We start from the raw sequence: 25,194 nt of genomic DNA, 5'->3' as shown, positions 1-25,194 counted from the left end.
AAAGAACCTACCAAAATCACTAAAATCGGGATACCAAACGGGCGATGTAATCATAGGGTAGCTAAAAACCGATTGGACGCGAGTGCGCAATAAATTCATAATCTGAGTCTCGGTTTCACCGAGAATCTCGGCCCATTTTGGCCGAGAGCCGAGACCGAGATCTCGGCCCGATTTTCGGCCGAGAATGCCGAGACCGAGACCGAGATCTCGGTCGGACCTTAAAAAATACAACAGTTTACATTTTTGTAATTAATAACTTCCTATATTTGACACACATACTGGCCACGTAGGCAGTTGTCAGACCACCAACGATTAGCGATTGTTTTTTTGCGATCGATAATTTTATTATTCCATTTTAAAAGATATCTAACCGACATATCGTCACTACTTTGAAATAATCTCGTATCTACACTGTTCCTCAAAGTTAAAACGCAGTAAGTCTATATGCATTCCATACATACTTATAACATTTTTCTTTTCATTGACAGAAGATTCAAGTTTTTTTCAAAGTAGTGACGATATGCTCATGGACTTTATGTTACTATTAAATATAAACGCAACGAAACGTTTGTACATCAAATAATCTACATATAAAAAATGCGCCGATTATGTGCGTAACATTTTTACAACAGCGATAATTCATATTTTGGGATTTCCTCGCAGGTGATTCAGAAATCAGTATGTGTCACATGGTAGCAAAATTATTTCTTCTTCGTACGATCATTGCCATCGCATGTAGCGAGTTTCATTTAATTGTGTTTATTCCATAATAAACCAGTGAAGTTATTTCCGAGTGCATTATTCAGTATGGGTTTCTTCAAAAAAGGAGTGTACAAGTTTCTAATGAATCGGCAACGCGCATGTGACACCGCTTGAGTTGCAGGCGTCCATAGGTTACGGTGACCGCTTTCCATCAGACCGTATACCTGTTTGCCACCGACGTGGTATAAAAAATATTTCTACTACATGGAACTGATTATTAATCAATCATAAGACCATAAGTGCGTACCGTGTATCTCTAAAACTACCCTAAATAAATAACTACCCTCTTATTAACATGCCTGTCTGTTAGTGTTAATTTTATAGAATTTGTAAATAAATAAATAAATAAATAAATAAATAAAGAAACTCCATTGGGAGTTAACACTTTAACTCACTACGCGTTAACTCACTACGCTCAGGATTCAATTATAAAATCGGTTCGTTCATGGTTAAATCTAAGAATCCTTCGCATCGTTCAGGATTCAATCTACGGCCTCGCTGTAAATATATAATTTTGCTCCCTTGTAACACAATCTACTATCGTAATTTGAACCCCATTTGAACCTTCATCTATAAATAATTTCATTTTGCATTCTCAATATAAATAAAATGGTGTTATTATTTAGAGCACATGTTAAAATCTAAATACTAAACAGGGTTATTAAAGCAAATTTTCTTGAGGTCGGTATTCAGTTTAACGTTGTCTTCGACAGCGTTACAACACTGTCGTTTCATTACAGAACTGTAACAAAAAAACTAATATTATTATACACAATAAAATAAATTAAATATTATAGGATTTCTTACAAAGATTGACTGAGTCCCACAGTAAGCTCAAGAAGGCTTGTGTTGTGGATACAAAACTTATATACGTACAAATACTTATAATAGTTATAATACATAAAAGATATCCATGACTGGGGTACTGGCTATAAACTGGGGATATACAGGGTGATTCATGAGTCGTGAGCAGGAGTGAACAGGGTACTGGGGAGGGTCACACTGAGCAACTTTCATAATGGGGCAACACTAAATTGTGATTTTTTTTTCTTAACTATGACTTAATTGATAGTTAATTATCAATTAAGTCATAATTAGAACGTAATTGATAATTAGCTATCAATTAAGTACTTATCAATTAAGTCATAGTTAAGAAAAATAATCACAATTCAGTGTAATTCACCTTATCATGATCGGCATCAATACAGAAAGTTCTAGAAGCACGACTCCAAAACGATCGAGGTTAAAAATTGACTATGGCGGCTTATGTAGAGAGCTACAATGTGTTGACTGGAGCCCTGTTAGCCAAGTTGGTACTGTCGATGATGCCGTATCTACTTTCTCAAATGTCATTTCAAACGCGGTCTCTAAGAATATGAAAATGACCCACGTAAGGCGCTCTAGATTTTGCATCCAACCTTGGATGACTCCGGGTCTTATACGGTGTTCAAAGCATAGGGACAAACTTCATCGTATCTCTAGACAGTTTCCAAACGATAAAATGAAGAGACTAATTTATACAAGGTATCGCAACTTTTACATAAAACTTCTTAGAAAACTCAAGGCTGAACACGAAAAAAAGGAGCTGATCGCTCACACTAAATCGCCTAAAAAACTATGGCAAGTTATCAATAAGATCGCTCACCGCAACCCCAAGTCTACTACTGCCCAAAATTTGTTAAAAATAAAAAACTCAGAGAGAGAGTCGTTAAATATGTGCAATGAATATTTTTCTTCTATTGGACAAAATCTTGCTAGCAAAATACTTACTACAGAAAAGGTAACACAAGAGTCTCAGGCCATAGCTTATTCGCCTACAGTTAGCTCAATTTTTATGGCTCCTACAGACAAATATGAAGTCTTAAATCTTATTATGAAGTTAGACCCAGATAGCTCTCCCGGTCTAGACAATATAAGCAACAAAATTCTGAAAGTCATCGGTCCTAATATTGCTGAACCACTTGCGACGATCTTCAATCGAAGCATCGAATGTGGTATATTCCCTAAAGCGTGGAAAACAGCGGCAGTCGTACCAATTCACAAGGGAAAAGCGAAAGGTGAACCGAGCAACTACCGGCCGATATCACTTCTCAGTTCTTTCTCTAAACTTCTTGAACGGGTTAATAAAAGAGTGGTCAATTATCTGGAATCCAAATCTATTTTAACAGATCATCAGTTTGGCTTTAGGAGGGGGATATCGACCGAAGACGCTGTCACGCTTTTAACAAAAATAGTCTCAACCCATATGGACGAAGGGCGGGCTTGTGTCGGAGTCTTCCTGGACCTAGCAAAGGCATTCGACACAGTGTCTGTTCCGGTATTATTAAGAAAGCTAGAAGCGCACGGGTTCCGAGGAAATACTCTGAAATGGTTCGAAAGCTATCTGACTGAAAGAAATCAATGTGTAAAGATAGGTGAGCATGTGAGTGACCTGAGACCAGTGTCTTGTGGTGTGCCCCAAGGAAGTATCCTGGGTCCTACGCTATTTCTGGTGTACATGAACGACATCTCACTCATACCTTTACAAAATGCGGAGATATTATGTTACGCCGACGACACGGCTTTAATTTTTCACGGGAGTTCATGGAAGGACGTCTATGTTCAAGTCGAGCGAGGTATGACGTTAGTGGCAGGGTGGTTGAAGCAGAACTTGTTAACACTGAACACATCAAAAACTAATTTCTTATGTTTTCATAAGACTTCGGCTTCTTCACCTGGAGCAAATCGGGAGCTTAAAATTCACAGGGTCAATTGTGTAAATTCCCTAGACGCAGACTGTGCCTGTGATCACATGACCAGAATGACCTTAACTAAGTACCTTGGCATCGTCATAGACGAAAAACTAAACTTCAAGGAGCATGTGGCAGCAGTCTCGGCCAGAGTTCGAAAGCTGATTCACATAATGAAAATGTTACGAGAGTCAGCTGAATTTTCTTTATTAAAAACTATATATTTATCACTAGGGCAGTCTATAATTAATTACTGCATTTTAGCATGGGGAGGTCAATCCTCTGCCACTCTACTGAAATTGGAAAGAGCACAAAGGGCGGTGTTGAAAGTTGCGCTGAAGAAACAAATTATGTACCCAACACAGGCATTGTACTACGAAGCACAGGTACTTAGTGTTCGAAAACTGTATTTGATGAGGGTAGCACTGCACGTGCATAAAACAGTTCTTAACTCACCCAACTACGACAATCTACTCAAACATCGTTTATTTAGAATTCCCACCACAGGTGTTAAAACCAAATTTGCATACCATTTTTCAACATTTTTGTTTCCCCGTATTTACAACCGCTTAGTTAGTTTGTATGAGTTTAAAAATCTCTCCATCTACAAGACAAAAAAGTTGCTATCGAAAAGCATGATAAATCTCTCTTATGTAGATACGGAAAATCTAACGAAGATTACGTCATAATCAGACCCAACTTTCAGACACTGAAATACATCTACATACCTACACACACACACAAACACACACACACACACACACACACACACACACCACACACACACACACACACACACACACACACATCCACGATACAGGCTACGCCTAGTGTGGAGGTCAGTATAATGTACCACTGACTAAATTTATATTGCCAAATAAACAATTTTGTTTTTTGTTTGTTTTTGTGTTGCCCCATTATGAAAGTTGGTCAGCGTGACCCTTCCCAGTACCCTGTTCACTCCTGCTCACGACTCATGAATCATCCTGTATATCTGTTCTCATCAGTCTCATCACACATATGACGGGATTCGAACCCAGGACCGCGGCTTAGGCAGGGTCACTACCCGCTAAGCCAGACCGGTCGACAAACAACACTAACTTTAAGGAAATAATGGTAATATTTATTGTAATGTCACACCTCGGACAATGGAGTTCAAATATATGAAAGAGGCGCGTTCCTACGCTCACAGTCTAAGCTCGTGTAGGTGAACGCGTACCATGCTTGTATGAGTGAGATATGACAGGTCGACTGGTGGCGTTGACAGGCGGTAACTGTGAGGTGACCGAGAGGGGGTGGGCGGCACTTTCAGCGGGGAGCGGAGTGGCCATACTGTACGGTAGGTAATGTATTACTTACAATCTCGTTCTGCTAAGGGTCCTGCCCTGGACAATAAAGCGATGGTGGCGGGCGGTGTGACGACCCTGCAAATAGGTCAGGAATAAACAAGTACACACAGAAGAATATTAAAAGTTAAATATCAAAGAAAATTCAGTGACCTGAAAATTTATTCGTGGTTATTCGAATAATAAATGTCATACAATAATCTACTTAATCACAAAATTAAAATTTTGAAAAAAACCCCCGACCACGACATACTGGACCGATGTTCATGAAACATGGCTAAGAAATGCACAGCATGTTACACACACCTTTACATAATCTCGCCTATATCATCCGTAGGTTCATATTACAGCATACGTTCAACTAGCAAGTTTCCCTCAACGCGCCTTACATGGCGACCCAGCCAGTGCGGCCTTGTACTGCACTGAAATTGAAACTCCATACAGCATGATAGACAGTTGGCTGACCTGATGTGTCCTGCCGGTCAGGGTCTGGCGGTGGTGCTCTCGCCTGAGCATGCTCTGAGCCCGGTAGACATGTCTCCACCATCGCTTCCAGACAGTTGACGAAGAGCTCACTGCTTTCCGCTGTGCATTGGATCTGTGAAATTGTTAACTCTTATAATATGTTCTAAGAAAACACGTATTTGGGGAAACACATGCGAAAAGAATATAGACGGTCAATCAAATTTTGGCGCTAAAAAGGCGTGAAATTCAAATTTTCTATAGGAATGAAACCTTCGCCCCTATATTTTCAATAAATTTTTAAGTGTTATGGCACTTATGGCTCGTCGATGATTCCGCCATTATCAAGGTTTCGGAAGGCACGTCTTTTATGAAGAAAATTGGCCAATGAGCACTAAATTCAAATTTCTTTTGCCGCCTTTTTAGTGCCAAAAAGGTTGACCGTCTATGTTTCATGACTTTCGACAACTTCGACAGTTGTAAACCGTCAGTTTGTCTGTCCGTACCTACGGCTGTCTCTGTCTTTTTATCCGTCTGTCAGTCTGTCCGTCCGTCCGTCGGTTCGTCTGACTGTCTATCTGTCTGTCTGTTAGCACCTTAGTAAAAGGCCCCACGAACCGCCACTGCCCGCCAAATCCAAAGCTCTGTATATAATGTAACTGTTGTTGACTGGCATCTTCAGACGCGTCTATTCGCTTTATCTTTTTATCTGTCAGTCTATCCGTCTATCCGTCCCTCTGTCCTTCCGTCTGTCTGCCTGTCTGTCTGAACTTAGTAAACGGTCCCGCGAATAGCCACAGCCCCCCTAACCCGCAGATCCGCGTGTTGGCTGGCATTTTCAGCCGCGATCATGTTCTGTATGATGCACTATCTGTTCATCTGTTCTCCATTTGTCACTTCGTCTGACTGTTTATCTGTCAGTCTGTCCGTCTGTCTGTCCGTCTGAATGCCTGTCCGTCAGTCAGTACCTTAGTAAACGGTCCAGCGAATCGCCACAGACCGCCAAATCCACAGCTTTGCATATAATGCAATTGCTGTTGACTGGCATCTTCAGACGCGATCATGTTTTGTATGATACACTGCACCGCGCTCAGGATCACTTGGTCATGGCAATGCATTAGCACGTGGTTTATTTTCATGTCTAGGAGAGAATGGCTGGAAAAAATAAGTTATCTTGTAAAAAATGGCATACATTTTTTCTTTCATAATTTATTATGTAGTTATAAGTGAAAACCTGTAATTGGTTTTGTATTTTTATTGTAATTTTTAGATACGTATAGCGCTGTTGGTTTTCCATGTAACAAACGAAATAAAAATAAAATAAAAAATCATTCGGGTAAAGTATACACTCATCATCCTCCTTGCGTTATTCCGGCATTTGCCACGGCTCAAGGGAGCCTGGGGACCGCTTTGACAACTAATCCCAATATTTGGCGTAGGCACTAGTTTTTACAAAAGCGACTGCCATCTGACCTTCCAACCTGAAGGGTAAACTAGAACCTTATTGGAATTAGTCCGGTTTCCTCACGATGTTTTCCTACACCGAAAAGCGACTGGCAAATATCAAATGACATTTCGTACATAAATTCCGAAAAACTTATTGGTGCGAGCTGGGGTTCGAAAGCGCGACCTCCGGAACGAAAGTCGCACGTACTTACCGCTAGGCTACCAGCGCTTATTCTTCATCTGCTAAAGTATGTACTATAGAACCAAATGATTCATATCAGAGGGCGGAATTACTCATGGCAAAAATCAAACGTCAATAGAGTTGGAACGTAAAATTTTATCGACTATCGATTGTCTGTCTGTCTGTCTGTCTGAAATTATCATTTGGAACAGACAATCTTTATATATTGTTGACTTTGTTTTCGACGTAAGTAAGACAAGGATACTTTTTTATCCATTTGGTGGCATTAAACATTTTTCGTCTTGGATTAACCATTTTTTTCAAAATGAATTAGTTGCAAAAGGACTAGTGACAGAAATGGTAATTAAATGTCATTCAATTTACTTTTAATCTAATCAAAGAGGTCAAAATCAAATAGTCGACTAGCTAATCAAAGAGTTAATCAATGTTAAAGTCAGAAATATAAAAGGTGACTGAATTTATTGATAGCTGAATATGTCGATAAAATTTAACATTCCAACTCTATTGACGTTTGATTTTTGCCACGAGCAATTCCGCCCTCTGTTCATAATCCACTTAGCAGATAATTCGTTTGAATCTTTCAAACCTGTAAAGTTTATCACTTATCGCACTCAGGTCATTTTAAATACTAACTACATTGCTGCTGCTGCTGCTGCGATGGCTCAGCGACCCGAAGTGGATCTTGGCCTCCGACACTAGATTCCGCCATTCGCTCCTATCCTGTGCAATCTGATGCGGGCGAACGCGGGTAAAAGTCACTTGAAGGTCACGCAGGTCTTTCTCGGACCTCGTCGACCTCTTCTTCATAGTAATAAGGGTGGAATTTGCCGACGGTTTTCGACGTTGTGAGACTAACTACATTATGTCAATTTTTTTACTTTTAACATAGATGAAATATAAGAAGATCACACCATCCCATACATTAAAATACGACCGCCTAAGAACGCGCATACACTACACCACACATAGATGGCGCCACAAAAAATGCCTCAAAATCAAATTGTAAATGTAATACTTACATAACGGGAAATACTTTCGGGAAAACGACGGAGCCTTCCGCTAAATACTGGTATAGTATCCTTATTTCATCTTCGTCTGAAACAACGTTTACAATACAGATGTAGTGCGAAGGCACTGGTCCCACCGCGAGCTAGTAAGCTATGAGCTATCGGCTATAAAAACGAACAAAAGATAATCACTCCCGTGCGAATAAAAGAGACACGGCGATGTTGATAGCTCACCGCTGGGCGAGTAACTATAAACATCGCCGTGTCTCTTTTATTCGCACGGGAGTGATTATCTTATGTTCGTTTTTATAGCCGATAGCTCATAGCTTACTAGCTCACGGTGGGACCAGTGCCGAAAATAGTTGCATTCGAATTGTTACGGAAACGTACGAACGTGTCATGCTATTTCAGTCAGTCTCAGTACAAGATGTACTGACATTGACTGAACTAGCATGACAAATACGAACGTTTCCGCGAAAAGTACGAAGGAAACCCTTTTCGCACTATATCTGTCAAATCATCTGCCATTTTATCAAATCGCTAAACAAATCTAGTGAAATGACAACTAAACAGGGTCAGGGATTGAGTCAAATGACTGAAATTTTCTAGAGAAATGATGAAATGGATTCGCCATTTTAATATCCTGCGTCATTTGATCAAACGAGCTCAACGAGGGTGCGGTGTGCTGATGACGGGGGGACTTACGGAACTAACTTGTTCCGTTTATTGTCCTTTGAGTCGTCGGCAGCCCGAACCCTAAGCAAAGCTTGTACTTTTGCTGTGTACTTAACACAGCTTAAAAGGGAAATACAAGTTTCTAATGGGGTGGCAACGCGCATGTGACACTGTTTGAGTTGCAGGCGTCCATAGGTTACGGTGACCGCTTTACATCAGGCGGGCCGTATACTTGTTTGCCGCCGACGTAGTATAAAAAAAAAATCCCTTAGAGATTTGATCAAATCTCTGTTTTGGCCATTTCCCTGCGACATATATATTTATCTTACCTGTAGTGTACTTGACTAGCGTGGCGAGTACAGTCAGCACCAGCGCTTGCGTCGTGAAGTCGGAGAGTACACTCGGGTCCAATAAACTGTTGCTCTCAGGACTAGTGGTGTCTTTGTCCGTCGATACTTGCTGTTGGAAAAATACATTTAAATTTTGATAAAAAATAACTGACTTAGTGAACCATTTTCATGACAAAATTAAAATTTAGAAAAAACCTCCGACCGCGACATAGTGGACCGATTTTCAAGAAACATAAACATAGAGTAATAAGTAAAGGAAGAGTTGTAACTCCATACATCAGTAAATGCAAATTATTTGTAGTGACATCTAGCGTCATTCACGCGTCAACTAGCGTAAATTATCAGTACTGCTACTTGTCAATAGATGTCGCGACGAACAAAAAGTCTAATGCTCACCAATTTCTAGCTAATATTACAATAGTATTAATCAGTACTCTGTTTTCCATTCCTTCTGCTTGTAATATAAGTTGTAATGTGTAATTTAGCTGTTCATTTTCTGTATTTTTTATTTTTTTTTGTATTATTTGACAAAGGTTTTTACTTTTAAATATTTTAATTTTATAAAATTTGACTCTTGGAGACGCTATACATCTCCATGGATTATTTGATTAAGTATAATATTTTTACTTGTAATATTCAGTCTTTTACAACTATTGAAGTATTATAGATTTCTTTTATCTTTGTATCTGTTTGCACTTTCTTTATGTATTGATTATAGTTAGTAATAATATGACATTTAGAGACTTTATACATCTCTAATTCTATATCAGTGTATAGCTACTTTGCTTATGATTAATATTTTTAGTTAATATTTCTATTAATTTCATTTGTTTAACTTTAATGAATACTCTGTAATGTTGACATGTAAAAGTGCCCCCGTGGCCTATTTGCTGAATAAATGATTTTTGTATTTTGTATTTGTTTTGTAAACTGTTTTTAATATTACATTTTTGGCAGACGCAACACTGTTGGCATCTAGTGTCGAGTAGTGGTACTGATAATTTACGCTAGTTGACGCGTTATTGACGCTAGATGTCACTACTTGACAAAACTGACAGTGAGTTAATTTTTGTTAACAACTTACGCTAATTGGGGGGGTCCCAAATTCTGAAAATGCCCAACTGATTGTTTGATATAGAAATGAACTTGTACTAACATTGCTAACCTTCTCGGGAAAGTCGCTGTCCCCCGATTTGGTGGACGACGGCCTTTCTGTCGCCTCGTCCGTGCTCCCCGGCGATCCACGTCCATCGTCCTCCACCACCTGGAAACGAAGTTTATGGTAAGACTTCCGTCAGAAGAGAAAAGCGGCAATAGGCATGACGACTACATAAATCAATATAAATCAATCAAATCAATATTGGGGACACCTTACACAGATCAACTTAGCCCCAAACTAAGCAAAGCTTGTACTATGGGTGCTAAGCGACGATATACATACTTAAATAGATAAATACATACTTATACACCGTGTTTCACTTAACACTAAAAACCTGAAAACCGTTTGTTCAGAATCGAGAGTAGAATCGATTGAGCTATATCTTGATGGGGGTAATATTTTTATTTAAATTAGTATTATTAGTTATTTTTTATGTACCTATTCTATTGTATTCGTAATACAACATTGTGCATATCGCATTGATAGAGGTTGTTTACCTTTTTCAGTATTTGGGGGTATTAATACTGGCTGGTTACTTAGACGATTATTTTTTCCGCTACGAGTTTGACGTTATTTGTCAATTTCATCTTAATGTTTATCATAAGTCATAACAAATTGAACTCGTACCTAATTACAACCTTGTCATTTTGAATATTGGGTTTAAATTTGCTTACTGCGATTACCTGTCCAATTTGAAGTTTACTGTGACAAAGCTTTAAAGTGTTTTACAGTGACATCTTAGCTGTCTATTGGTAAACCTTATGTCGTTGCAGTAACGTACACAAGTAAATGGTTTAATGGTTTATGATGGTAGTTAGCAATTATTTTATTGAGTGTAGAGCTAAAAGTCAAGTAAAGCTGACCACAAAATTAAAAATTCAATTAAAAAAAAAGTAACCATCAGATTAAAAGATGAATACTCTAGATGAGTTTAAAAAAATAAAAATCAGTTGGGGTGTCTGAGGTTTTGAGTGATACCGGAAACACGTTGTATACATAGAAAACATCCATGACTCAGGAACAAATATCTGTGTTCATCACACAAATAAATGACCTTACCGGGATTCGAACCCAGAATAAAAAAATGGTATTCTGTTTAGTCCGTCAGTTAGATCGTCTAAAAACACTAAACACATATTTTTCGCTTTTTTTAATTAGTTAAAAAATACAAAGATACAGAGCATCAAAGTTCCGGAGTGGGGGCTTGTGCCGTCACTTCTAAGTAAAAATTGTACCTAGGCGTGACGTCACGCGAAACTTCAACGCACTGTACCGTCGTCGTTTTGCGTTTACGAGAAAAAATAAAAAAATAGGTGTCTAAAATTATTTGATAATCTAACTGACGGACTAATTAGTTTTTTTTAGTCGTCTCGCCAATTTTAAGTTTAAAACTCCCATGAGACTCAAACATATTAATAGTTATCTGTTTTACAAGGGGGCAAAGTAGTTGTTTAACGCACGTGCCAATATTGATACGCGAGCAAGCAAAAGATTCCAATGTTACACACCATGGCACATGCGCAGATCCAGTGTGGGGGTCATGAGCCCTGGAGCCTAGGCTGGCCAAACAAATAGACCACGTGCCCCCCCCCCCCCGGGGGCCTGGGCCTTTACCACGTGACCCCCCGCTGGGCACGAAGCTGGATCCGCATTTGCCATGGCAACGTATACTCACATCTAGAGCACTGTCGGCGTCCTGCTCGGCGCGAGCGGCGTCCCCTGAAGCCACATGTTGCATGCTGTGTATCCTCTGTTGTAGCAATATAGACGGTTACCATGGCAACGTGTACTCACATCTAGCCCACTATCGGCGTCCTGCTCGGCGTGAGCGGCGTCCCCTGACGTCCCGTGTTGCATGCTGTGTATCCTCTGCTGTAGTAATATAGACGGTTGCCATGGCAACGTGTACTCACATCTAGCCCACTAACGGCGTCCTGCTCGGCTCGAGCGGCGTCCCCTGACGTCCCGTGTTGCATGCTGTGTACCCTCTGTTGCAGCAATATATACGGTTGCCATGGCAACGTGTACTCACATGTAGACCACTATCGGCGTCCTGTTTGGCGCGAGCGGCGTCCCCTGAAGCCCCATGTTGCATGCTGTGTACCTTCTGTTGTAGCAATATAGACGGTTGCCATGACAACGTGTACTCACATCTAATCCACTATCGGCGTCCTGCTCGGCGCGAGCGGCGTCCCCTGACGTCCCGTGTTGCATGCTGTGGGCGCGCCCTTCGCTGTCCTGTAGTTGGTTTCGTATTAGTATGTGGTTATATGAAGAGGCGCACATTGACTTATATAACGGGGTTGAGTGTGATCCAGAAAAAAAGTAGCCTAAATTTTCTTTTAATTATTTTATAAAATATTTTTTCATCACACTCACACAGTAAATGAACGCACGCAGGCGCAAAGAAAAAAATACTACAATTAACTCTCCTTTATACGTTTTATTCATAGAGGAATAAGTTGTAACTCTATATATCAGTAAATGCGGGTTACTTGTATAGGCATAGTTAAGTGACATCTAGTGACAATCACGCGTCAACTAGCGAAAGTTATCAGTACTGCTACTTGTTAATAGATGTCGCGACGAACGAAAAGTCTAATGCTCGCCAATTTTAGCTAATATTACAACAGTATTAATCAGTATTCTCTTTTCAATTCCTTCTGCTTGTAATATAAGTTGTAAACTGTTCTAATATAAATTTTGGCAGACGAGACACAGTTGCCACCTAGTATCGTCTACCTATTCATACTAAGAAAAAAAAAGAGCTCACTCCATCGTAGGCCACGTCTTTGCCTTTGGCTATGGTCTGTGAGCCGAAAATATTAATAAGAAAAAGTAAACCCCATATTATTATTGGAATGAAAAAAAAAAAAAACGAGGATACATATATGAGATTAAGTACACATTGGGATTGTTCGGGATCACACGACACATAAACGACAAATACCTAGTCTGTGGCCAAGAGTAAGCCCATTTATTATTTAAAAAAAAAATGAGGAAAAAGGGTATTGGGGGGCACAAACACTCCATAAAGCTATGTTTATGTTTAGTCATCTATTTTAAAGCTAGGGATATTTTGGTTTATCTTTCGTTTTTAAACTATTTCTCTAAACTAGATACGAACTTGTCACAAATATAACGAAACTAAAGTATAGGTATTATACATATGTACCTGTAGCACATCTCGAACACTGGCGATCAAATATATGAAAGAGGCGCGTTCCTAGCACACATTCTAAGCTCGTGTAGGTAAACGCGTACAATGCTTGTGTGAGTGAGATCTGACAAGTCGACTGTTGGCGTTTTTGACAGGCGGTAACTGTGAGGTAACCGAGAGGGGGTGGGTGGTACTTTCAGTGGGGAGCGGGAGTGGCCATACTGTACGATAGTACTCTTTATTATACTGTGCCTATAGTATATGTTTTTGTTCAGTCGCGATTAGATAATATCGGAGCGGTTGAGCTATCGACGATAGAAACGATCAAAAGATAGTCACTCCCGTGTAAATGGGCCATTTTTTTCAAAATTCCGCCCCCCCACTTTTTTTTTAGATTTGGAAATTGTTATGTGTTTTCCACTCAGAATTGCGAGCTCTTTCAATCCTAATAGGAGAAAAAAACGTGTCCCAAGGTTTTTTCCAATTCCGTTACCACTTTTTCATACGTAACGGAATGGAAGGTTTGAAAAAATGTATGGAAATCTTGGGACATTTTTAGGGTTCCGTAGTCAACTAGGAACCCTTATAGTTTCGCCATGTCTGTCTGTCCGTCCGTCCGTCCGTCCGTCCGTCCGTCCGTCCGTCCGTCCGTCCGTCCGTCCGTCCGTCCGTCCGTCCGCGGATAATCTCAGTAACCGTTAGCACTAGAAAGCTGAAATTTGGTACCAATATGTATATCAATCACGCCAACAAAGTGCAAAAATAAAAAATGGAAAAAAATGTTTTATTAGGGTACCCCCCGTACATGTAAAGTGGGGGCTGATATTTTTTTTCATTCCAACCCCAACGTGTGATATATTTTTGGATAGGTATTAAAAAATGAATAAGGGTTTACTAAGATCGTTTTTTGATAATATTAATATTTTCGGAAATAATCGCTCCTAAAGGAAAAAAAAGTGCGTCCCCCCCCCTCTAACTTTTGAACCATATGTTTAAAAAATATGAAAAAAATCACAAAAGTAGAACTTTATAAATACTTTCTAGGAAAATTGTTTTGAACTTGATAGGTTCAGTAGTTTTTGAGAAAAATACGGAAAACTACGGAACCCTACACTGAGCGTGGCCCGACACGCTCTTGGCCGGTTTTTTTTCTCCTATCAGGATCGAAAGAGCTCCCGATTCTGAGTATGAATCGCGTAAAAAATACCCATGTTCCAAAAAAAGTGGGGCGGACAACAAATAAGTGACGCAATAACAGCGCGAGCGAGTTATATTCGCCGAGCGATGAATCATACATCACTCGTACTCTTTTATTTACACGAGAGCGACCATCTTTTGTTCCTTTCTATTTCCGATAGCTCATCGCTTGGGACCAGTGCCTAAATGCGAGAAAAATAACGCATTATCTAGTTATATTTTTATCAGGATCGAGCATGCAGGCTCGGGGTGAAGCTGGAATGTAAAAATCTACATTTCTAAAGTCAAAAATCGAAGCTACGCTCAAGCTTTTGTATATGTGAGTGTAATTGTTTGTATCATTACACAAGTATTTGAACAAAAGAATTATAAGTTTTGGAGATTGTGTTAAGTTAAAAAGGACCCTAAAATAATCATATAACCCGGCAACCTTCAAATCAAGAATGAACAGGCATCTTCTGGACGAGTTCACTCCATCGTCCGCCACGTCTTTGCCTTTGGCTAGTCTGTGGCCAAGAGTACCTAAGCCCATTTATAATTTTTTTTTTTTATCACAGTCGCGTTCATAAGTGTACATTTATTCACGTTATTGCAACGAGTGCACACTCATATTGAGCGTGCAGCGGGGTGGGGCATGCGGCGTGCATGTCAAACAATTGAAGCTCAAACTATTATAATAGTCTTGAGTCGACGCCGCAAAAAATGCATGCTTGCCCGCCTCGCTGAAGGGGCTGACAACACCCAATTGCCTAAAATTTATGTTACTTGCGCAGTTTTTTAAGACAAACTATTAGTAAGGCAAGTAAATTATATGTTATTATTCATTATATTTCAAAGAACATAGCCGTACTCGATACACGATTTAATGAAATCGGCTCGATAGGAAAAAAATGCAAAGATTGGTCTCGAGTTCGTCATTAAACGGTTGTGTGTCGTTCAATTATTCACTTAGTTGTCTTTAGTTAATATTATAATAACAAATATATACATATCCAAAACACTAACGAAATATTTTGCACAAATACTTAATGCATCTTTCTATTTAATTTTAATATTTTTCCGCACTTTTCGTACCTATCCGCCCTCTTTTAGTGACATCGCGCTCTTACTTACTCCCATACGATTAGACAGTGTACGCTAGCGTCAAGGCCATTGGGTGCTGTCAGCGTCTGAACGCCCCGCCGAACGCTCCACTCCGAGCGTTCACTCAGGGCTTACACTCAATGTTTATTACTAAAGTTATGTCTAAAGCGTGTTGTGCATCGTGGTTCGTGAAATGTAACACTTTATTCACTAACAAGTAGTGTATAATATATACACATCACGTTTTTAGTGATTTGCGTGTAAATGCTGATCAGTTATGGCATTATGTGGCTTATTTCTATGTGTATGTGTAACTTAGATAGGTATAACCCGTAGATTTTAAACACAATCCGTCAAAGTACAGAAAACCAACTTCAAAAATGTATCCAATATCTAGTTAATTAAAAAAAATGTTATTTTACAATACAGTATGTAAACTAACGAAAACCATTTACTGTAACCCGTAAATGTCCAGGTGATACTGAGAAACTTTTACTATGGGACCAACACCCAAAACGCGAAATAAAAATTTACTCTCCCATAGGAAATACTTACTATAAAATAAAACTACCTATGAAACTGTCAGAAGATATTTTCGTGATTTCACAATTATCTTTACATACTTTCCATCGAAAGGTAAAAAGGTCACAAAATAGTAATTTACGCAACAAGTGTAGGGAAAAGTGGGGACGACCGAAATTTTAAATCGAGAAAAGTTACGAATTCCTTCTTCTCACATCCATCGTTAATGTATTGCTACTCGTTTAGAATCCCCTCCTTTCCCCACTTGTATCGCAATGTACTATTTTGTAAAGACATTTTTGAACTCGAAAATACTGTATAATTGATATTTTTTTGAAGTTGATTCTCTCAAAATAAATGACTGAGTAAATGTAAATTATAAATTGAAATAGATATCATACACGAAAGAAAAGAACGCGGGCGGGTGGTCTAGTGGTGAGGACGTTAGCCGCGTAAGCTGAAGACCCGGGTTCGATTCCCGGCTCGGCCACCAGTGGGCCCTGTCGTTTTTTCTTTCGTGTATGATATCTATTTAAATTTATAATTTATATATAGTAGTGTGACTACTTGAAAAAAAGAACAAATCGAAAAATATTCAATAAAATAATTTGATTTGTTCCCTAGTTGAGTTGTAAATGTCAACTTTTATAATCCACAAACATAAGATATCTTACCCTCGGTGGCCCTATAGTATCTTTCGATGTCGGTACTGAAAAAGACCTCTGGGTCTTGAAAAGCATTCTAGCTGATGTCTAAACAAGCAAAGCGAACACGTTGGTACAGGGTGCGTCATATTCATTATTCGTCAGAAGATAAGATAAGATAAGGTATGTGCAACGAATATACACGTTTGTATTTTGTATAAAATATAGTAAAATAATTTGTATCACAAGGTCATTTTAACAGAAAATGGTATTAATAGAAATGAAGAAATAAAAAAGTTGTGCGGAATAAAACGTATTTGAGGATTAGATTTAAAATGATTAAAATATTCATAAAAGGTATATTTAACGTTATCAATATATAAATCAGATTTAATAAAAATAAACACAGAAAAATATATTTAAAAAGACAATATAACGAGGTGTTTAAAACAGATATATTCGTGATGAAATAAAATAAAATAAAAAGGGGTTACAAGTTGATAATATTATAGCCAATATTAACGTTATATTCGTCACACAAATAAAGATTCACATAAAAAGATAAGATAAGATAACGAATATAAACGCAAGCGGGTACAATGAAAATACGAATGCATACAAACGAGACAATTCAACCAATCCAAGAAACAGTGGCATGAAAGAACAAATCATGATGTAGTATGAATTTAGAGATGTCCTAGTTTACTGAAAAGATAAGATAAGATAGTTTAGACACGATGGTGGCAGGTGGAAATGGTAGCCTATTTAACAGTAATGACTATCATCGACCGACAGTGACGTTTCAACGTTCATTGCTTGTTCAACAAGGGAATAATATTAACGCTGAGACGCTGCTGTTACTTTTTTTTATTTTTAACCCCTGACGCAAAAACGACGGGGTGTTATAAGTTTGACGTGTCTGTCTGTCTGTCTGTGTGTGTGTCTGTCTGTGGCATCGTAGCTCCCGAACGGATGAACCAATTTTGATTTAGTTTTTTTTTTGTTTGAAAGCTGAGTTAGTCGGGAGTGTTCTTAGCCACGTTTTGACGTTTCATGAAAATCGGTCCACTATGTCGTGGTCGGTGATGTTTCAAATTTTTAATTTTGTGGTTAGGTTATTATTAAATGGCTTCAGTGACGTTCAGTCCCATTAATGATTGGGACTATTTCGCCAGTGTCAAGGTGATATGAGCTAATATTAATCAGTGATTTTGGTACGGTAAATACGACAGTGTACGGTGAGTTTGCACTTGCAAATTGATAGCTAGATTTTACAAGAGCACGTGGACTACCGGCCGTTGACGACAAAAAAAAGAGGCTAAGCGCGTTTCGAGATTAATTCTTCATCAGCTTCTCACTACAACATTAGTTTACTGCATAATAAGCTATCGATATTACACTTTAAACAACATTAATGAGTAAAAAAAAAGAAATTATTCACGACACGAGACCGCTAAGATGGCGCTCGAACCGGAAGTCCCTGCTGTTACTTATCAACCCAGAAATAGGACAGAACTGTCAAGGTCCTATAATGATATAGCTCACTGGTAGTGGCAGTAATTGGTAATTTATTAGTCTTAATACGTAATATGGTAACACTGGTATACTGGACCACATCTCGGACACTGGCAATCAAATATATGAAAGAGGCGCGTTCCTAGCACACAGTCTAAGCTCGTGTAGGTGAACGCGTACAATGCTTGTATGAGTGAAATATGACAGGTCGACTGTTCGCGTTTTAACAGGCGGTAACTGTGAGGTAACCGAGAGGGGGTGGGCGGCACTTTCAGCGGGGAGCGGGAGTGGCCATACTGTACGATAGTACTCTTTATTATACTGTGACTGGACTATGTATTGTGCAATGCTAATTTAAATGGTATCGTGAGCAGGGATTATTTTGTGACAATATATTTAGTTTTTAATCCCCAACGCAAAAACGGTGGGGTGTTATAAGTTTGACGTGTCTGTCCATTATGTCGGGGGTTCTATCAAAATTTGTGGTGAGGTTATTTAGATATGCACACATTTCCATCTGCCAGAGAAAAACAACGTAAATAATAAATATAATACATGTTCTATATACTCTACTGTCATGGTCCGAAGTGTCATTACATGTCAAACATCACAGGTGGCATGTCAAATGTCAAAACAACACACAAGCTGTTCTGTCGTTTCGCTAAAAGCCGATTTTTTTGTCTACGTGGGAAAGCTGATATTTATATTATTGATACATACATACAATCACGCCTGTATCCCATACAGGGGTAGGCAGAGCACATGAAACTACTAAAGCTTCAGTGCCACTCTTGGCAAGTAAGGGGTTGAAAGAAAATGAAACTGTGACATTGCAGTGACAGGTTGCCAGCCTCTCGCCTACGCCACAATTTAACCCATATCCCACAGTCGCCTTCTACGACACCCACGGGAAGAAAGGGGGTGGTGAAATTCTTAACCCGTCACCACACAGGCGGTTAGGTATATTATTGATACCTAATTCAATTGTAGAAATCCATACTAATATTATAAATGGGAAAGTGTGTGGGTCTGTTTGTCTCTTTATAACCCCCCATATCCCTAAAATGAGGGGGGGGTCTGCGTGAAGCATTCCGCAACTTTAGGCCAAAAGCTAGTAATATTATAAATGTTACAGTGTGCGTGTCTGTCTGTTTGTCCGTCTCTCACAGCAAAACGGAGCGTCGAATTGACGTGATTTTTAAGTGGAGATAGTTGAAGGGATGGAGAGTGACATAGGTTACTTTTTGTCTCTTTCCAACCCCCACTTCCCTAACATGGGGGTGGAAGTTAATATGGAGAAATTCGCAATATTCGAATTAAACGCGAGCGAAACCGCGGGCAAAAGCTAGTAAAGTATAATTTCCAAAAAAAACGCTTACATGAAAACTGACTTTTATAGATTATTTTGATCCTTTTGCGTTATAAATGGGTTATATGACATCAACTTTCCCAACGTAGACTTAAATTTGTATTATAAGTTAAATCATAAATCATAATGAAAAATAACTCCGAGCCATTCCTGTTAACTAAACATTGACATACTTTTACTTCATTAATTAGTTCCAAGAGTGAGTATTATAACGAGGAAACACACTGAAATGATAGGACAGAGGTCGCCACTGTCACCGCTGTGTCACAGTATACAACCAGTAATAATTCTTCTAACAAATTTTGCGCCGCACGGTTTGTCCTTGAGTAGCGCTCGCACGCAGCGAGGTGCAGAGAGTATGCGAAACCGGATGATACCGGTAAACAAAATCTACCTTCAACAGGCTCCTTAATCTCCTTATGCCAGTTGAGGGTAAGTTAAAACGGCCAAATAAGAAAGTTAAAGACAGGTTGCTCAGTGATAAATCCGCTGGGTTTTTGTATTTCGTTGGTTAACCGACAAATGTTGTCACTACCCAAAAAATATTTGTTTACATTCTTTTAAATATATTGATTTAGACTAACACGATTTGCACTCATAATTTTAGAACAAAACGGAACTTAATCGCGTTTACTTACATTTATATTTGTTATGTTTTCGAACATCACATTATGTTCGTGGTTGTAGACTCACCCGTGACCACGAACATAATGTGATGTTCGAAACGTCGGGCCAAATATAAATGTAAGTGTTCTTTTAAATACCTAAAAATACGGAGTATAGAGAGCGAACAAGCCGCCGGCGATCGTATTGCAATCGTCAGATGAGCCATTTTTTTTTTTTCAAAATTAGTTACCCACTATTTTTTTGGATTTGGAATTTTTTAAGTGGTGTCCACTCAGAATCGCGACCTCATTCCATTCTAATAGGATAAAAAAGTGTCCCAAGGTTTTTTTCCCATTCCGTTACCATTTTTTCATACATTTTGTATGGCGGTAACGGAATGGAAGGTTCGAAAAAATGTATGGAAATCTTGGGACATTTCTTTTCTCCTATCAGGATCGAAAGAGCTCGCGATTCTGAGTATTAATCGCGTAAAAAATACCCATGTTACAAAAAAAGTGGGGTGGCCAACGTTAAAAAAAATGGCCCAGACCATTGAGCATACAATTGTCGTTGTGTGCGTGCATGATGACACGACTCGCTTCTCGTTCGAATGTACACAGTTAAACACACATGGAAACGATGCTCGTGTATTGCGCAATAGCCCAATAGGAGCGTATGACTAGCACGTAGTGCCAACCAAGAAAAAATGAGTGTAGTTTTAATTTAACAGTTGGCAACAAGCGGTTAAAGTGGCGCCATCTGGTGCGATAACATGTCAGTTTGCTTCCTCATTGTCAGATACCAATAATTTTCACCCTTAGAACGTTGATACTTGCATATAGTTTGTATGTATGTATGAAATCAGAATGGTACCTGATGTGGCATGTTGATGAAGTGGGGGCTGTGACCGCCGCTTGTTGACTGTTGCATTGTGGGCGATTTACCTGTAAAAAAAAATCTTTAATACATATTTTTAATTTATAAATTGAAACACCCAATGGTCTAGTCGTAAAGACGTTAGCCGCGTAAGCTGAAGACCCGGGTTCGATTCCCGGCTCGGCCACCAGCGGGCCTTGTCGTTGTTTCTACCGTGTATGATATCTATTTCAATTTATAATTTATATACATATAGTAGTGTAACTACTTGAAAAAAGAACAAATACAAAAAAATCTATAAAATAATTTGATTTGTTCCCTAGTTGTATATATTTTTAAATTAAAGGAAAAATGGAAAAAAATCACACCTCCGGCAGGACTCGGGGACCTACTGGATACCGGTCCAGCCGCTCTGACCAACTGAGCCACGGAGGCCTGCAAGATTCGTGCAAATTTTCCATGCCATACCTCAATTCTTAAACGCCTTAGTATAACAGACAAGAAAAAGTTGATTCAAAACAATCAATGAGTTACTGCGACAGTATCTAGTATTACGCTCTGATCTTACCACCATGCGCTGACGATATGGCAGCCTGGTCCAGTACATCCCAGGACTTCTGCCCAGGTGTTGCTGGACGCAGAAGGCTGGGTCAGCATTCTAGTATCATGCTCTGATCTTACCACCATGCGCTGAAGATATGGCAGCCTGGTCCAGTACATCCCAGGACTTCTGCCCAGTTGCTGGAGGCATAAGGCTGGGTCAGCATTCTAGTATTACGCTCTGATCTTACCACCATGCGCTGACGCTATGGCAGCCTGGTCCAGTACATCCCAGGACTTCTGCCCAGAAGTTGCTGGAGGCAGAAGGCTGGATCAGCATTCTAGTATTATGCTATACTTACCACCATGCGCTGACGATATGGCAGCCTGGTCCAGTACATCCCAAGACTTCTGCCCAGGAGTTGCTGGACGCAGAAGGCTGGGTCAGCATTCTAGTATTATGCTCTGATCTTACCACCATGCGCTGACGATATGGCGGCCTGGTCCAGTACATCCCCGGACTTCTGCCCAGGAGTTGCAGGAGACAGAAGGCTGGGTCAGCATTCTAGTAGTATGCTTTGCTTACCACCATGACGATATGGCAGCCTGGTCCAGTACATCCCAGGACTTCTGCCCAGGTGTTGCTGGACGCAGAAGGCTGGGTCAGCATTCTAGTATCATGCTCTGATCTTACCACCATGCGCTGAAGATATGGCAGCCTGGTCCAGTACATCCCAGGACTTCTGCCCAGGAGTTGCTGGAGGCAGAAGGCTGGGTCAGCATTCTAGTATTATGCTCTGATCTTACCACCATGCGCTGACGATATGGCAGCCTGGTCCAGTACATCCCAGGACTTCTGCCCAGGAGTTGCTGGAGGCAGAAGGCTGGATCAGCACTCTAGTATTATGCTATACTTACCACCATGCGCTGACGATATGGCAGCCTGGTCCAGTACATCCCAGGACTTCTGCCCAGGAGTTGCTGGAGGCAGAAGGCTGGATCAGCACTCTAGTATTATGCTATACTTACCACCATGCGCTGACGATATGGCAGCCTGGTCCAGTACATCCCAGGACTTCTGCCCAGGAGTTGCTGGAGGCAGAAGGCTGGATCAGCACTCTAGTATTATGCTATACTTACCACCATGCGCTGACGATATGGCAGCCTGGTCCAGTACATCCCAGGACTTCTGCCCAGGAGTTGCTGGAGGCAGAAGGCTGGATCAGCACTCTAGTATTATGCTATACTTACCACCATGCGCTGACGATATGGCAGCCTGGTCCAGTACATCCCAGGACTTCTGCCCAGGAGTTGCTGGAGGCAGAAGGCTGGGTCAGCATTCTAGTATTATGCTCTGATCTTACCACCATGCGCTGACGATATGGCGGCCTGGTCCAGTACATCCCAGGACTTCTGCCCAGGAGTTGCTGGAGACAGAAGGCTGGGTCAGCATTCTAGTATTATGCTATGCTTACCACCATGACGATATGGCAGCCTGAGTACATCCCAGGATATGGCTGGAGCCTGGTCCAGTACATCCCAGGACTTCTGCCCAGGAGTTGCTGCTGTCACATAAGATGGTTTACAGAAGGCTGCAACCTCCAATACACCCTCGGTTGCCACTCTGCCTACATACAACACTCACGACATCCGATGGTATGAGACGGGAAGTTTTCTCACGTTTACACTTGCTAATCACTGGATTCCACGAAGATGAAATCCCTTGCCCTTCATTTTGATTGAAATTACGATGTTTCCTGATTTCAATCGCTTCACGTACTTTCCTGCTATAGTAAAGACGTTCAGTTGAAAGGACTTTGGGATTATGCAATTCAATCCAGTGGTTCGGTCCTGACTCTAGCAAATGCTCGGCAACCGCAGACTTATTTATTTGTCGTTTTTTGACCGCCGCGATATGTTCTTTGACCCTTTCCGCTATGAACTGAACGTCTTTACTATAGCAGGAAAGTACGTGAAGCGATTGAAATCAGGAAACATCGTAATTTCAATCAAAATGAAGGGCAAGGGATTTCATCTTCGTGGAATCCAGTGATTAGCAAGTGTAAACGTGAGAAAACTTCCCGTCTCATACCATCGGATGTCGTGAGTGTTGTATGTAGGCAGAGTGGCAACCCTAGCGTAAAAGTGACTGATGACAATCAAGTGCGGGTAGTTCGAAAAACTCGTACAGCTAGAAGATGTTGATACAACTCCCAGCCAGTCTACCCGTGACCACGGACGTAATGTCATGTCCGAAACGTCGGGTTAAATATAAAACGTAAGTTTTACGCGATTAAGTCCCGTTTTAATTTAATAATATGAGGGATAAATCCTTCAAAAAACCATGCAACCTCCAATAGGGTCAGCATTCTAGTATCATGCTCTGATCTTACCACCATGCGCTGAAGATATGGCAGCCTGGTCCAGTACATCCCAGGACTTCTGCCCAGTTGCTGGAGGCATAAGGCTGGGTCAGCATTCTAGTATTACGCTCTGATCTTACCACCATGCGCTGACGCTATGGCAGCCTGGTCCAGTACATCCCAGGACTTCTGCCCAGGAGTTGCTGGAGGCAGAAGGCTGGATCAGCACTCTAGTATTATGCTATACTTACCACCATGCGCTGACGATATGGCGGCCTGGTCCAGTACATCCCAGGACTTCTGCCCAGGAGTTGCTGGAGGCAGAAGGCTGGATCAGCAATCTAGTATTATGCTATACTTACCACCATGCGCTGACGATATGGCAGCCTGGTCCAGTGCATCCCAGGCCTTCTGCCCAGGAGTTGCTGGAGGCAGAAGGCTGGATCAGCACTCTAGTATTATGCTATACTTACCACCATGCGCTGACGATATGGCGGCCTGGTCCAGTACATCCCAGGACTTCTGCCGACGACTCTGGCAAGAGCTGCTGGAGGTAGAAGGCTGGATCAGCATTGAGGACTGAAAAAAAGTCGAATCTTAACATGTGTTTATTACTCGTGCTATGAAGTGTTCTTGAAGTGTGTAGAAAATTGAAATTAATTTTGAAATGCTTTTATTACTGATTCTTTGAACCTCATAGTCATTGTTTATAACATTTTATTTACCAGTACTTTATTACGACAAAGAATTAATTTAAATTACATCCATACTAATATTACAAATGAGAAAGTGTGTGTGTCTGTTTGTTTGTCCGTCTTTCACGGCCAAACGGAGTGACAAATTGACGTGATTTTTTAAGTGGAGATAGTTGAAGGGATGGAGAGTGACATAGGCTACTTTTTGTCTCTTTCTAACGCGTGCGAAGCCGCGGGCAAAAGCTAGTTAAAAATGAAAAGGTACCTGATGGTGGTCAATGGTAGGGCAGTAGTGGTCACAGTTGTCGGGCAGCCATTTTGGAAGCGAGTGTTTCACATGACAGCGCGACCGGACCTCTTCACTCACACACACCAGTGCTGTAACAAACACGTGTTTATTGCGGTTATACTTATAAAGACTATAAATGAGCATTTCTTTTTTTTTTGCCACTTTTATGAAGTGTGATATTTTTGAAAAAAAAAAAA

At 40.3% G+C, this 25,194-nt stretch overlaps 1 protein-coding gene and 1 non-coding gene across 2 annotated transcripts in view; one reads left to right on the top strand and one right to left on the bottom strand.

The window, feature by feature from the left end:
* Window positions 1-1,146: 1,146 nt before the first annotated feature.
* The window catches only part of LOC125240189 (neurofibromin), a 140,904-nt gene continuing 116,856 nt past the window's right edge, over window positions 1,147-25,194 (bottom strand). The window contains 11 exon segments of the mRNA XM_048148013.1: window positions 1,147-1,504; window positions 4,851-4,915; window positions 5,303-5,435; window positions 6,268-6,454; window positions 7,967-8,042; window positions 8,959-9,088; window positions 10,136-10,243; window positions 12,290-12,376; window positions 21,108-21,178; window positions 24,487-24,592; window positions 24,974-25,086. Coding sequence (XP_048003970.1) covers window positions 4,863-4,915; window positions 5,303-5,435; window positions 6,268-6,454; window positions 7,967-8,042; window positions 8,959-9,088; window positions 10,136-10,243; window positions 12,290-12,376; window positions 21,108-21,178; window positions 24,487-24,592; window positions 24,974-25,086 — 1,064 coding nt within the window. The 3' untranslated portion in view covers window positions 1,147-1,504; window positions 4,851-4,862.
* Trnat-cgu lies at window positions 16,519-16,590 on the top strand. Its single transcript has one exon. It is a non-coding gene; the product is annotated as a tRNA-Thr (tRNA).

The sequence above is a fragment of the Leguminivora glycinivorella genome, chromosome 27 (assembly GCF_023078275.1).
Source record: "Leguminivora glycinivorella isolate SPB_JAAS2020 chromosome 27, LegGlyc_1.1, whole genome shotgun sequence".
Classification (NCBI taxonomy): Eukaryota; Metazoa; Arthropoda; class Insecta; order Lepidoptera; family Tortricidae; genus Leguminivora; species Leguminivora glycinivorella.
Note: the sequence above shows the minus strand (reverse complement) of the source record. Positions and strands in the feature narration are given on the sequence as shown.